A 15,865-nucleotide genomic window follows, 5' to 3' on the forward strand; every position below is an offset into this window, starting at 1 on the left:
ACAAAATAAGTAAGTAAATAAATACATAATTAAATGTAAAAAGCCCATCTTGGTGACCCATGCCTTTAATCCCTGTGCTCCAGAGGCAGGCAGATCTCTGTAAGTTCAAGTCCAGCAACAGTCCAGGAGGTTCCAGTTCCAGGAGAACATGGAGAAACCCTGTCTCAAAAAAAAAAAAGAAAGAAAGAAAAGAAAAGAAGAGAAAAGAAAAGAAAGGAAGGAAGGAAGGAAGGAAGAAAGGAAGAAAGAAAGAAAGAAAGAAAGAAAGAAAGAAAGAAAGAAAGAAAGAAAGGGGAAAGGAAAAAGGAGGGAAGGCAGGAACAAACCTGCCTACTCATGTTGATGGAAACATTATTCACAACATCCAAGACATGGAATCAGCCTAGGTTTCCATGTGTAGATTAACAAATAATAAAACGTGGTCCATACACACAGTATTATTCTGCCATTATTTAGAGCACAACTGTTATTTGTAGGATGAAGCTTCTGAGTAGTCCCAAAGTACTCACAGGCTCACCAAGTTGGACGCTGGTAGACTCCTTACTTTGGTCTGTTGTTGATCCTCCCTGGGATGAATAGACCTTTGTTTACTTCTTCCCCAGAAACAGTGCCACACAGCAACAGGTCCCAGTTCTCTATGGTTGTTGGCCAGTGTGTCAGTTTACCAGAGCAATAGCGCAAACTGGATGACTTAAGCAAACACCGTTCTTATTTATTCAAAGTTCAAGAAGCTATAAAGGTCCAAAACCAAGGGTTCAGAAGTACAGTCATCCCACTTGTATACAAATTTCTTATTAAATAATGTTTCAATCAGATTGAATTAGAGCCCATTATAATGACCTCATTTTAACCAGTATACCTTCAAAGAACTGATCTCCAAAATATAGTCAAAATTGAGAGGTATTAGGGATTAAGAGTTTCAGCATATGGATTTGAGAGGCTATTGCTAGCGTGTAAGAACCAGAGTTTCAGTTGCTGGGAGTAGTAGGTGATTCCCAGGCATGGTTTCATGTAACCCTTGCAGGAGTAGATAAGCATACATCTCTCCCCTTTCTCTCCCACTCTCTCTCCCTGGTCTTTCTTCTCCCCCTGTTTGTTTTGTTTTTGAAACAGGGCCTCACTATATAGCCCTGGCTGACCCAGAACTTACTATGTAGACAGGGCTGGCCTTTCTAAGTCGCAGAGATACTCCTGCCTCTAGCTCCTAAATAATAGGATTAAAGGAGTTTTCTTTTTTGTTGTTTGTTTGATTGGTTGGTTTTTGAGACAGGGTTTCTCTGTGTAGCCCTGGCTGTCCAGGAACTCACTCTGTAGACTAGGCTGGCCTCAAACACAGAGATCCGCCTGCCTCTGCCTCCCGTGTGCTGAAATTAAAGGCGTGTGCCACCGCCACCCAGGCGTAAAGGCATTTTCTAATACCTTGGTAAAGGTGAATCATGACAGTTTAGACCAGAGGTTCTCAACCTGTGGGTTGCGATCCCCATGGCAAACCTCTATCTTCAAAAACATTTACATTACGATTTTTTGTCTTGTTTTTTTTTGTTTGTTTGTTTGTTTTTGTTTTTTCAAGACAAGGTTTCTCTGTAGCTTTGGTGCCTGTCCTGGAACTAGCTCTCGTAGAAAAGGCTGGCCTCGAACTCACAGAGATCCACCTGCCTCTGCCTCCTGAGTTCTGGAATTAAAGGCGTATGCCACCACCGCCCGGATTACATTACGATAATAACAATAGTAAAAAAATTACAGTTATGCAGCAGCAATGAAAATAATCTTATGGTGGGGGGCGGGGCTCACTGCAACATGAACTGTATTAAAGGGTCGCAGGATTAGCAAGGTTGAGAATCACTGTTCTAAACTTTAGAGGAACATGGGAATCTGCCCTCCATTATTAGTGTTAATCCTTAATACAGGCTAAAGCGGGTTATGTCGAGACTCGTTTCAGTTCCCAGGACACCAATTTTGGAGCCTGGAGTGGTCTCTCAAAGCCCGAAGCGGTGCAAAGCGACAGCGCCGTAAAGAATTCCACAAGTCGTGAAGAGTCGTGGCGCGGAAGAGTTGCTTTACGGCTCATCCCGCATCTACTGGGCATGCAAAGCAGGCGGCTTCTGGGTTGCACACGTTTGGTGTTGTCGGTGATTCGTGTGGTAATCTCGCTTCTTGGCGTGGTAGCGTCACCCTGAAGAACAGAGTGGCAGTGTCGGCCTAGACTCGGGAGCTGATGGAGTTGGCGGCGGAGAAGGAAGGGACTCCGGGAGGAGGTCCCCAGAGGGTAGCGGAGGGGGCGCGGCCGAGACCCGAGGCTGGTGGGGAGGGAGCCTGGGACTTAGGTGGGAGCCCCGAGGCTGGCGATGGAGAAGAGAGGATCGGACTGGCAGGCGTTGAGACCACAGAGGATGCGGAGGAGATAAAGATGGACTTAGCCGTGGTGAAGCAGGAAGTGGTGGACTGGTCAGATGTAGACGGTGGCAACTCGGTCAGCCGCTGGGTGAAGCAGGAGGTGGAGGGCGGGCCTGAAGTGAAGGATGAGAAGGTGGGCGCGCTGGAGGTGAAGCAGGAGGCGGATGGTAGCCTGGTGGTGAAAGAGGAGACGGTGGATGCGCCAGAAGTAAAGGAAGAGAAAGTGAAGGTGAAGGAGGAGGTAACGGACTGGGAAGAAGTGACGGAGGATTTGAACGTAAAACCGGAGTTGTTTGTTGGTCAGAACGTAAAGGAGGAGCAGGTGTTGGAGGGAGTGCGCGTCAAAGAAGAGGATTGCCTCAAGAGAGAAGAGGTGGACGGCGCGCAGGTGAAGGAAGAGCCCCAGACGAATCCCCGAGTGGGCTGTAAGAGGAAGTTGGCTATGTCAAGGTAGGGCAGGGAGAAAACCCAGATGGGAAATAGAACATTGCGCAGACGAAGCTACTCTAACAGCAGAGTAAATTAAATCAGGCGCGAAGTGGGTCCCTGAAGCCTGGGACACTGTGTGAAGTGGCAGTGGCCATCAAGCTAGGGAGAAAATTCTGGGGGTCCGAGACCTTTGTGGGACCAGGTCTTGTTAACTGTGACGCTCTTGTGCGGGACTTGACCCACTAGAGAAAATAGGAGTTAGGGGGTATCTAATAAAAGCCAACAATGAAAGGGTGGGCGGAGTTAATAGACAACCTCCTCCTGAAGTTTTTCACAGCTCCTAGGAATGCTTATTCCTTGACTGTAGTTACTTTAGTGTGTTCATGTGATAGCATAGAGAACCAGAACTGTGATCAGATTCTGTCTCAAACAACTCGGACTGACTGAACTGAATCTACGGGGTGAGCTGTGGTTGAGAAGATGAGTAATACCATCCCTGGCTTATTCTGGTGTCCGTTCTGAAGTAGATGTGAACTTTTGGAAAAGGCATACATTACTGTTAAATTTAGCCTTGTCTCATTCTATCTTGTTTTGCTGGTGTATATGCTTTTATAGTACCAAATGTAACATCTAGGCACACACAAAATCTCCATGAATTACAGATTAAAAAAATCACCCATTCATTTATTCTCTAATTGCAGCAGAAAAGCCAAAATGAGATTTCCCCATATTATATATTGTTTTCTCGAATTGCATTTTATCGTAAATGTCATTTGTAGACATTTTCATAATTTTCAATGACAACTATCAAATATTTTATCAGAGTTGCTGGCCCATGCTTCTTTGTGTTGCCTGCCTTGATGTCCGTGAGTCAACACTCAGAGATTGTTAGTGTTTGAGTGATAAGTCACAGGTGCGCTCTTACAGGTGTGGAACTTGTGGGACGGAAGAAGCCAAGTACCGATGTCCACGCTGCATGCGCTATTCCTGCAGGTAGATACATAACTTCCTACCTTATCCCCACCTCTCTGCACTCAACTTCGGGTACAGAGCTTCTTCCTGTTTGCTCCCGCAGTTTGCGCTGCGTAAAGAAGCACAAAGTAGAGCTGCCTTGTAACGGCGTCCGCGATAGAACTGCCTATGTCTCGCTGCAGCACTTTACTGAGATGAATCTGCTAAGCGGTGAGTCCTTCTGGGCACAACAGGTAAATGCTTCCCGGCCGCCGGCACATGTCACTTACTCATTTTTCCATTCTGAAATTAGATTATCGATTTTTGGAAGACGTGGCAAGAACAGCAGACCAGGTTTCAAGAGATACTTTCTTGAAAAGGCCAAAGCGCAAAAAATATGTAAGTATTTCCATTGATCTTCTCAAGTTCAGATTTCTTGCAGTCAGTTTATTTGTAAGCCTCTCGGCTGTATCGCGTGGCCACTGTGATCTGGGACTATCCTGGTAGTCAAGACAGATCCTTACCCTGAGGAGTCTGTCTGTCATGTAGTGGGGAGTTACATACGTGGGAGAGTCAGAATTTGTAGAATAACAAATATAATATCTCACAGACTTAAGTGCATGTGGAAAATTAGGATAGATCAAAAGACTAAAGAGAAAGAGTGATGAGTGAGGGGCGGGAGCTATTCAGGGGATGGTTGTCAGCACAGTGGTAGAGGGGACGGCTAGGAGTGACCGTAATGGTATGAAAGAGACGGAGACATTTGGAAGAACTCTTCTGGTTAGAAACACAGGCAAAGTGGCACTGTGACGCCACACTTGGAGGAAGACATTGCAAGACTTTGACCAGACAAGGTGCAGGTAGGGAGCTGATGTGTATGTTCGGGGGTTACAAGGGACATCTTTGTACATTACAATGTATTACAATACATTACTGAAGCATGCTGAGTGGGGAGGGATGCTAAACAGAGCTTAGAGTGCCTGGAAGAGTTCCCAGGGAGGCTGGGTGTGGTGGTGCCTTTAGTATGGCCCTCAGGAAGCCGAGAGGCAGGCGAGTCCCTTGAGTTCCAGGCCGTGCAGGCATATAGGAGACCTTTGTTTGTTTGGTTTGTTTGTTCTGAGACAGGGTTTCTTTCTGTAGCTATAGCTGTCCTGGAACTGCATCTGTAGACCAGGGTGGCCTCGAATTCACAGAGATCCACCTGCCTCCCCAGTGGTGGGATTAAAGGTGTGTGCCACCACTGCCCAGCTGAGACCTTTTCTCAAAAAAGAAAAAAACCTGGCAGTAGTGTGCACGCCTTTAATCCCAGAACTCTGGAGGCAGAGGTAAGCAAATTTCTGAGGCCATCGTGATCTACACAGAGAAACCCTGCCTCAAAAAACAAATAAGCAGCAGCATCAAAGAAACAAGACAAGGGAGGAGTTGAGCATATTTTGGTCTTTAAAAGAGCTTTCTTGAGCCTGGAGAGGCGGCTCAGCAGTTAATCACCAGGTGATCTTGCAGGGAACTGTGGACTAGACAGAGATGAACACGCCCCTGTTCCAGAGGTCCACACGCATGATGCAAAATACATACAAGAAGATAAACACTCATGCACATAAATATTTTTTTTAAAAAAAAGATCACTTTTGCTGCTTGGTTGAGGAACCACAGTGGAAGATTGAAGCACAAAGAATAGTTTCGGGGTGTCTCCATATGAGAGGTGGTAGTGGCTTGAGTGTGCTGTGATTTCCAGTTTTTACAAAACAGTTAATAGGGCCCTGTGTCCTAACACACGTAGTCTTCATATTCTTACTTCCCTTAAACACTAGGAAAATCAAAGATTACACATGTGTTCCCCACCCCCCGCACCCCTAGACAGGGTTTCTCTGTAGCTTTGGAGCCTATCCTGGAACTAGCTCTTGTAGACCAGGCTGCCCTTGAACTCACAGAATCCACCTGCCTCTGCCTCCCAAGTGGTGAGATTAAAGGCGTGCGCCACCACCACCCAGCCTGATGTTAGGATTTTTCACGCACCTGTATTAGTGGTACCGAGATGATAACACACATGTAGAAAGTTACCATGTAGCAATACCTACTACTACTCAGGTTAAGTTAAGCATCACTAAGTTCTATTTTTATTGTAAAATACAACATAGATTAAAAAAATCATAAAATGGCCCGGTTGTGGTGGTAGCACTTGGGAGACAGAGGCAAGTGGATCTCTGTAAGTTCGAGGCCAGCCTGGTCTATAGAGCAAGTTCCAGGACAGGCTCCACAGCTATAGAGAAACCCTGCCTTGAAAAACAAACAATCATAAAATGGAAATACAGTGTAACGATTAATGATATAATGAGAATCTGAAACTGCGGCTGGGCCTGGGACAAGGTGTTCCTGGAGTTCCTTGTAACCCTCTGGTGTTCCTCACTGCCCGAGTCGCCTTTCCAGAGTTGTCTTAGAAACACAACCTTTGCTTATTCTGTTATTCATAGAACAAATTTTCAGTAACAACCAAAACAACACCAGCTTTAAAACAATGCTGTTGGGAATCTTTGGATTTGAATTATGGTCTGCTGGTGTTGCTCTCTGAGGGATTATACTTGAACGTGGAGTTGTCTTGTTGAGCTTTGCTCAAGTCCTTAACTGGATGTTAGTAGAACTTACTCTGTAGTGGTTATTACTGGTTTTCTTTCTTTCATTTTTTTCATTTTTTCAGGTGGAAGGGGATGCTAGGGGAGTTAAAGACAAGGTTCCCATCTGTAGTCTTGTCCTGAAACTCACTCTGTAGACCAGGCTAGCCTCAAACTCAGAGATTCACCTGCCTCTGCCTCCTAAGTGCTGGGATTAAAGGCGTGTGCCACCACCGCCTGGCATATTATTACCAGTTCTCATTCTGGCCAGTATGTCTAAATTTCCTTCAGCTTTTAATAGAATTGTATTGGATTTTAGTTTTATCATTCACTTTCTCCTTTTGAGAAGAAAAGCATTTTATTGAGCATTTGGATTTCCACTTTTGTGTGCTTAAGCCTTTGGTTCATCATCTTGTTCAGCTTCTGGCTCCCTTTGAGAGTCAGTGTGTGCAGACACTTGCTGTGGCACACGTATGGAGGTCAGAGGACAGCCTCTGGTGCGGCTTTCTTACTTCTAGCTCCCGTCTCTCCATAGGAGACTGGGATAGCAGACTTGGCTCTCACACCAAGCTTTGTGCAGGTCCTGTGATTTCACACTCAGTTTTCCATGCTTGTGCAGTAAACTACCCACTGAGGTGTCGTTAGCCTGCTGAGCTGTCTTTGTGGTTTTTAGATAAGGTCAATACTTGATGAGATGTTATAAACTTTTGTATGGTTTATCTTTCACTATTGGTGAGCATGCCTTCATTTTAGTCTAAGTGTTAGCTTTTGCTCATTTCCTTTACAGGTAGTATTCTGTGTTTGTCAGGAAGCCCTTTCCTGTGTGTGCGCAGCTGCAGTGCTGCTCAGCTGCAGTACTGCCCTTCCTTTGAGTGATTTTTATTTTCTTCCTTAGCTCATTAGTTGGCTCAGTTGATAATTTTAACATTGAGAATCTGGTAAAGTTACCTTCTTGAACTTAATAACCAACTCAGGGTGGAGTAACATATGTTAGAGGCATGTGTTTTTATATCTTATTTCGTTCCCTCCTTGTATAGCTTTATTCGATTCTAAATTGTAAGGTATTCTGAAATTAACTTATGTTTGGCTTTGTTGCTAGCTATTCTTTATGAAAAATCGTGCCCGAAAGCAAGGTATTTTCTTGAGGCTTCTACCCAACGGATTCAGCAAGAGGAAAGAGAACTCAACAGTTTTTGACCATAGGTAGGTCTCTCGCTTTTACTATATAGCTGTTCTGATTTGATGGGGAACAACCTCTAGGATTGGTTTGCTTTAGAACATTGCTAACAAAAATGTGATCTGTAAACTGTTACTGGATGACAAGAGAGAGTGGTATTTGCTGTCCTCTGACTAGTCAAGATTTGGGGATGTGTTTGTTATCTTGATGTCCTTTGAGAAGCTTCTGGAATGTTAGTGTGCACAACAGATCAGTAACTGTCCTTGTAGTTTAATCTCAGTAAGTTGGAATTTGGTGACGTATTTCTGATAGTGCCTCAGTAATGCTTGTGACTGGTTTGGAATTTGAAAGCATGCATTTCTAATGGCGACCACCAATACTCCCGGCTAAGAACCTGCTTAGTAGTAGTGTTGTGGAGTTTTCTCTGAGACCTAGAGCATCAGGAGAATATGTGGAGGCTTATTGCCTAAATTCAGTCAGAACTATCAGTTCTGACTCAGGTGATTTCCCATCTCAGCCTTCCAAGTAGTTGAGACTGTAGGCTTGCAACCATGTGTACCTCGGCCTCTTGTTTATGATAAGAATCATCGTCAATTTTATTTAATAAAACTTCTACCGTTCCAAACGATGTTATGTAATTAGAAAATGGCATTATTCGTTTAATTTGTGATTTAAAGCATAATATTAGTGAGATTGATTCTCCTTGTTCATACTTGGTTTCCAAAGTAAAGTAATTACCTACTTTTATCAAATGTGGGATTGTGTACTTTGAAACCAACACACAGAGAATTTGGCATACTTTGGTTAACTTCAGAATAACCAGGTTGTGCCTTATCCATAGATATGTGCTGTGTTGGGAAGGGGCACTTGCGGCTGTCATCCCAGGTTAGTTCTTGGGGCTCCAAGTGTAGCGCTGTCTCTGGATAAGGAATGTGGGGAAGATTGTTCCATCAGTCACTGGGTTTAGTGGCTTTATTTTAATTATGGGCCATTCCAAGATAGCAAACCAAACACTTATGCCCTAATGTTTTCCTTGTGAAATTACAGAGATGTGAGGCTGGTCTTGTATTTGTAGTGTTTTGTCTCCAGTAGTTAAATACAGTTTGGATGAAGCTATTGACCTGTACTGAGGACATTTAAATATGTTGTTTGCATTATAGACATCCTGTATTACGTTACACCTTGTAGTTTGTGTCTATAACCATGGGGGAAATACTTTCCTAATTTCTGTTTTAAATACTCTGGCTTCAAATCTCATTTACAACTAGCTCTGCAACCCACGTCTTTCTGTCTGTACAGCATTTTCCTCAGGAGTGGAGGGGGAGTAGGGTTTTTTTGTTTGTTTTGTTTTGTATTTTGTTGTTTTGGTTTGGTTTTTTTGTTTGTTTTTTGTTTTTTGTTGGTTTTTTTTTTTTTTTTTTGGTTTCTGGTTTTTGGAGACAGAGTTTCTCTGTAGCTTTGGAACCTGTCCTGGACCTAGCTCTTGTAGACCAGGCTGGCCTCGAACTCAGAGATCCCCCTGCCTCTGCCTCCCGAGTGCTGGGATTAAAGGTGTGTGCTACCACTGCCTCGCAAGGGGAGTAGTTTTAATGTGCCTACATGACTAATGTTTATGTGCTTTTAGGGTCCTTTTTTCCCTTTTAGATTTCCTTAGTGGAGGCCTGTAAAGAACGTGAGCCAGGCATGGTGGTACATCATTACCCCAGCACTCAGGAGACTGAAATATGGTGACCACAAGTCCCAGGCCACACAGAGAGTATAGTGAGACCCTGTCTGAGAAAAGAAACCTTTAAATTTTATCGTGTCTGTTAATAGTTCAGTTTCTTTTCTTTTTATGTATTTGTTTATTTTTCCTTTGAGGCAGGGTCTTGTCCAGCCCAGGCTGTCCCGGACTCACTGTTGTTCACTTGTGATCTCCTGCTTCTTCCTCTGGAGACTGGAGTGCAGATGTGTGTGCTATTGCACCGCTGTCTAGGAGGAGGGTACCACTGTCACCCAAGTTTCTCCCACCTCCCTTGGGCGCAGCTACTGCCTTCTGTCAAGTTAACCACCTCAACTATTATGTTTATATATTAGTTTTGCCCATTGAATTTTCCCCAGTATAATTTAATTGTTCAGTCACTGTCTTAGTTGGGTTTCCATTTCTTTGTTAAACACCATGACCAAAAGCATCCTGGAGCAAAAAGGGGTTATTTTGCTTACATTTCAACATAACAGTCCATCATCAAAGGAAGTCGGGGTAAGAACTGGAGGCAGGAGCTGAAGCAGAGACCCTGGAGGAACTCCACTTTCTGACTTGCTCCACAGTCCTTGTGTAGCCTGTTTCCTCATGACCCCTAGGACCGCCTGCCCAAAGATGATACCACCCACAGAGGTCTGGATGCTCCCACATCAGGCATTCATCAAGAACTTCAGAGACATGCCAATCTTCCCAGATGTGACTAGGTTTATGGCAAGTTGACAAAACCAGCCAGCACAATCACATCTACCCATCTTTCAGTCCACCATCTTTGGACATTTCAGAGTTATTGCAGGCATCATTGTACTGGCCTCTGTGTTTCAGCATTATTAGCCAGAGCTCAGTAGTTGCTTGCATTCTTCCTTTGATGCAGTAGAGTTTGCATACTGTGAAATGCGTAGATCTTAATGACATGTGTAGTAAAGTTGGTGCAGGAGGACCAGTCCATGGCCTCACTCGTACCGTGCAGGTGCTGTGTCCCTGAGCTGCATTCTCAGCACCAGAACCTAATCCCTGTGACTGCATGAAACATTGTCAAAACACAGATTTCTTTCTACACGCCTCTCTCTTTCTCCCCATCCCCCAAACTGGGATAAGTTTTCCTCCTTCTCCCCTTTTGCTGGAGAGTAGAGTTTTCTAGTTATTTGTCCACTGATCTTGTGATCTTACTTAGAAGTGTTCAGCTTATTGGGCCAACTTTGCCTGATGTCACAGAGGGCCTCTTGGTTATCCTGACTTATTACCAGGTTCAGATTGTCTTGTCTGCCTTATTGCCCTAAATATTTAATGTAAGCAATAGAAAGGTAAGGGCAAGTAGTGGGAAAGGGGTGATGGGGAGGCATGTAAGTACTTACTAACCAAGCAGTTCTTCTAGGAATTTATCAGTGGACTTAATAGCTCGGAAAAGGAAGTAGTCATCAGCCTCCCAAATGAAATGTACTCATTTAGAATGATTGCCAAAAGTATCAAGTGACTAAAGATATATGTAAATGCTTATTGCAGACTTACTGTGTAAAATATAAAATGTATATACATATATACCATACAGTGGCTGTCCACTCTCCCTCCTCCTTTTTTCCATCTATAGGGTTTGCATTCCAAACCTTCCAGAGATTCCTTACATTGTGATCCCAGATCTTGTATGTATATAGTTTGTTCCATACATCCATACTTGTGCTGTCATTCAGTTTATAAATTAGGTACATTAAGAGATTAGCAACAGTTATAATAAATAGAACAAGTATGGCAGTCTACACGAGTGAAGCTGTATGAATGTGGTCCCAGCATCTTCCTGGTCTGTTCTCATCGTGGTGGTGGCATGAGATGGAGTGGTGCTCAGCATTGAGACTCAGTAGCTTCCCAGTGTTCTACATCACGAGCCAGAGCACATTATGCTCTTCACGGAAGCTAACTCCCTTCCAGCTTAACTACAGACTTGAATACTGAAGTCATCACTTGGGGTTTGAGGCATACTAGCAAAGTCAGCACAATTTGCTCTTATCCTGGACCTCAGGAATCTCAGCATATGACTTTTTACTTTGCACCCCTCCTCCCGTTAAAATGAGGGCTTCCAATGTTTTACTTAAAGACAGCATTTTACCTTTTTTTTTCTTTTTTCTTTTTTTTTTTTTTTGGTATATTCTCATTGCTAGCATCACTACTCTTACACTTTTGAGACATTGTTAAATAAAAGAAGCATTAAGTCAACAGCCTCACTGCAACGGTCTAGTGACTAAGACAGCAGCTCCTGGTGCTCAGGCAGGTAGCATACATACACAGTGTAGCTGTGGCAGACAAGGGATTGTGTAAGTCCTGTTTCATGGGACAGAGCAGATTTCATCTCACCACTCAGAGCTGTGCAGTTTGAAACTTAGGAATTGTTTGTTTGGGGAATTTTCCACTTGACTGTTCAGCTCACAGCTAACTGTGGATAATGAAACCATGGAAGTGAAGCTGCTGGTAAGAAAGGACTACTGTATTTTATAAGGGCAGCGACTTCGGAGAAGGTGTCTTAGTCTCTGTTTGTACTGTAACAGAATAACCACTGGCTGGGTAGTTTTTAAAAGAAGTTTTGGATTGTTCTTTTAGGGCTTAGAAGTGTAAGATCATGGTACCAGGTTGTGCTTCGTATCTGGTAAGGGCCTTCTTGGTTCTACAGCATGGCAGGAGACAGCACAGAGTGGATGCATGCTGGCCTTGCTTTTTTTCCCTTCCTTATGAAAGCGGCATTGCTGTCGTGGGGCTCATCCTCTACCCAGAAATAGGAGCGTACGTATGCGTGTGATGTAAAGTTTCCCAGCACAGGACTCTGGCGGGCTCTCGCAGGTGTGGGTAGGAAGTGTGTACCATTTTGTTCCTTTCTGAAATTTAAGCCATATGTGTTTGTGATGTTAAGGATTATGTTGATAGGTATGTACAAGTTTTTTATGATTTTGGCTGGAAGTTTAATATTTGAAAAGTATCCTGACACCATCATGTGAAAATGTGTGCTTTTATCCACACTCCAGCCTTGCACTGTCTTTTGGACTTTGCTTGTGAAAACTGTATCTTCTTGTTGGTTGCTTGAAGAAGAGTAGGTGAGTGGGTGCGGCTCTGTTTTGGTTAAGCGGGGATTGTGGAAGTGCAGGGGGAAGATACTTGACAACTGAGGAACGACTCTGAGGTGTGATTCTCACTGGACAGATGCCTGAAACTGCAGTGCTTTCCCCACCCAGAAATAAATTTAGTACCTGGTTATCAGATGGTTCAGATAAGCTTTATAGTATTGAATTTTTGGTGGTCAATAGAAAATTGGGCAAAGAATACTGCTCAAAGTAAGCATGTCAAGAGCAATGAAAAGTTTCCTAAGTACCGTACAAGCCAACATTATAGCAGTCTAGGAGCCATTTAATGTAAAGGCAAACAGGCCAGAATAGTCAATGCCAGAATATCCAAGGGCAGTTATTTTAATGCAGTTAATAATTTGTCTTCATTTTGTTATACTTATCAACAAGGGAATTTCTATGTTGACTAATACTAGCTAATAAAGCATTCTATACTATGTACACCTTAGGAAATTGCCTTAAAAAGTTGTACTATGGCCGGGCGGTGGTGGCGCACTCCTTTAATCCCAGCACTTGGGAGGCAGAGGCAGGCGGATCTCTGTGAGTTCGAGGCCAGCTTGGTCTACAAGAGCTAGTTCCAGGACAGGCTCCAAAAAAAAAAAAAGAAAAAGAAAGAAAATAAAAGAAAAGAAAAAGTTGTACTATGGGCTGGAAAGATGACTCAGCAATTAAAAATTAATTGATCTTGCAGAAGACTCAAATTTGATCATCAGCGTCCAGGTCAAGTGGCTCACAGCCTTCTGTGCCTCCAACTGCAGGAGGTCGGATTCCCTCTCTTTGCTTCTGTGGGTATTTCCATGTACATGCACACACTCTAACATAGACATGAACACATGCACATAATTAAAAACAAATCTTGTGGACTAGAGAGGTGATTCAACAGTTAAGAGCACTGACAGCTCTTCTAGAAGACCCAGGCTTAATTCCCAGCACCCATCTGGCAGCTCAGAACCATCTGTAACTCCAGCTTTAAGAGAACCAACACCTTCTGGCCTCCCCAGGTGCCAGGCATGCATGCAGGCTGTGGGTCTCTGTATTTATTCCATCTGCTGCAGGAGAAGCCTCTCTGCTGATGTCTAAACAGGCACCAGTCACTCACCTGTGGGTTTCACTCTACTCTCAACGTGTATTATTGTGTGGACTTACTACCTGTTCTCCAGAAGGGCCCACACTTCATCTTCCTCTGCCCAAAGTCCATCTTCCTGTGGCTTTATTACCCCTGACCCAGTTCTAGGCAACCCAAAGACCTGCTTATTTTTCTCCTACTTCCTGCTTAGAACTGAGGTTTAGACTTCTCAAGCCTTTGGACTTAGGAGTGGGGATTTTGTATCTTTGTTTGATTAGGAGTTTTGTTTTGTTTGCTTTCTACAAAAGTATCTGTCATCTTTACAGAATTAAGATCACAGAGACATGACCATTGTTAAAAATGTGAGTTAGTATTTAAGAGCTCCTGTCCTATTTTAGAAGCTAGCCACTAGGTGTCCCTCTTGTAAAGACATAACAAATATTTTATAAATTTAAAAGTATTCTTTAGATACATTTATAGCTTTCTAATCATATCATGTAACATGCTCATCTACTTGTTTGTTAATATAATAGCACTTGTTTCTTTAAACAGTGTAGCAATGTATTTCTTTAAACACAGGAGTTGTTTTTCGTGTTTTGTTTTTTTTTTTAAAAAAAAAAAAACACGGTGTCTGTAGAGGTATAGATTTTTACTTTTCTGCAGCAGGGCTTTAGAAAGGACCAAGGAAAAATAAAATGAAGAGTCTAACAGTTGTCATGGCAAACAAGTAGATTTTGAGATTTGGAGAGTTATGTAATAGGTACTTGGTGTAAACTTGTAGCTGGGCTAAAATGTTGAACTCTGCCATTTCTTTTCCATGTAGCTTTTAGATGTTGATGGAGGAGTTTCAGAGTAACTGCAGTCTTCCATAAGCACTGTAAAAAATAGGAGCCTCATTGTTCCCCATTCCTGCCTTCCCGACCGTGGCCGTGCCAACAGCAGCAAGCAGCTCTGTGACCCCGCTTCACTGAGTGTGCCTTCCTGTGGTGTCTTCCACTGTCTGGAGATGGGAAGCCTAGCAGTTCGACCAGCTTCTCCAGATAGGGAAGTCTTTCCAGCCACTAGGCCTTCATGGTATGCCACTAGAATGTGTCCCTCCCAGAGCCTTGATGACAGCATTTAGAAGTCATATATCCGTGTGTTCCTGTCTTACTTAGAGGACGTCTGTAGTAGGAGGCCGCAGCGCCAGTCTGTTGGGGGAGGCTGCTTGTTCTTTCCCAGATGCCTAGACCACGGAATAATCACTAGAAACTATATTACTTGTAATACTGTTTGACCAATAGCTTAAGCATATTTTTAGCTAGCCCTTATTTCCTGAACTAACCCATCTACATTAATCTGTGTATCGCCACATGGCTGTGGCTTCTCGGCAAGGTTCCATCCAGCCTCTGTCTCTAGAAGGCCTACATGGCTTCTCTGACTCCGCCTTCTTTCTCCCAGCATTCAGTTTAGTCTGCCCCGCCTACTTCTGTTCTGCCCTGCTATAGACTCAAAGCAGTTTCTCTATTAATCAGTGGTAATCACAGTATACAGAGGGGAATCCCAAATCAGACGTCTGTTTTTCTACCTTCAGTCTCTATACTGATGCCAGATATGTCTCTCTACAGCCTGCTTTTAGTATGATGGTCACCTGCTCAGAATAGTAAAGTTTCTTACCCCGTCTCAGTGCAAGATATCTCCAATGGCAGAACTGCAAATAGTTTAAATATGTCATCTCATCTCCTAGCGTTGTGTCTGAAACTCTGAATTGTTTTGCCCTTTCCATTACTAGAGTTAACAGCTGCTTCTCGATCACTCTGCAACCTGAATTGCTATCTTTTAAGCAGAAGAAAGATCATTTCAGGTACTTCCCATGAAGCAAGATAATTTGAGCTGCCTTGTGTCCTGTTCATCAAGCCCAAGTGTCTGAGCCTCTGAAAGGCACTCTGAAGTGAACCACTCAGAAACACTACACACACCCATCCCTGCTACAGATCCTCTGCACCAAGGCATCAGGCACAGCGAAACTCCCTTCACATAGCATCAGGCTTGGCCGTGCAGAGCATGGACCAGCAGAATATGACTTCTGTAATCCAGGTGCTCACCCTGCTGGCTCCCCATCTGCAGGGTGCACTCGTCTTCCCCAGCATGTCTCTTCCGCCTGATCATATCTTCATCTGTGGGGTGCACTGTCTTCCCCAGCACGTCTCTTCTGCCTGAGCTCCTCTAGCCCGTAGTTTCTCCACGTTTAACATGAAACAGATGCCAGCATTTAATACTGGTGTTCATGTTTTTGGTATGCTTGTATCTGTTCTTCTTCCATTACAATGTTTTTATGAGGGGCTCTCTGGTTATTTTGAAAGGTATATTTCATGTGTGTAGAGCCTTTTGATACTTTCTAGAAAAACTTGTATTCCT

General features: G+C 43.6%; 1 protein-coding gene across 3 annotated transcripts in view; it reads left to right on the forward strand.

Moving 5' to 3' along the window:
• Nucleotides 1-2,076: 2,076 nt before the first annotated feature.
• Znhit6 (zinc finger HIT-type containing 6) overlaps nt 2,077-15,865 on the forward strand; it is a 34,534-nt gene continuing 20,745 nt past the window's right edge. For all 3 annotated transcript variants that reach the window (XM_057793958.1, XM_057793956.1, XM_057793957.1), the window contains exons 1-5: nt 2,077-2,844; nt 3,751-3,816; nt 3,899-4,005; nt 4,088-4,173; nt 7,483-7,586. In XM_057793958.1, coding sequence (XP_057649941.1) covers nt 2,216-2,844; nt 3,751-3,816; nt 3,899-4,005; nt 4,088-4,173; nt 7,483-7,586 — 992 coding nt within the window. In that variant the 5' untranslated portion in view covers nt 2,077-2,215. The remainder of the gene's footprint in view (nt 2,845-3,750; nt 3,817-3,898; nt 4,006-4,087; nt 4,174-7,482; nt 7,587-15,865) is intronic.

This window comes from Chionomys nivalis, chromosome 18, assembly GCF_950005125.1.
Source record: "Chionomys nivalis chromosome 18, mChiNiv1.1, whole genome shotgun sequence".
NCBI classification, from domain to species: domain Eukaryota; kingdom Metazoa; phylum Chordata; class Mammalia; order Rodentia; family Cricetidae; genus Chionomys; species Chionomys nivalis.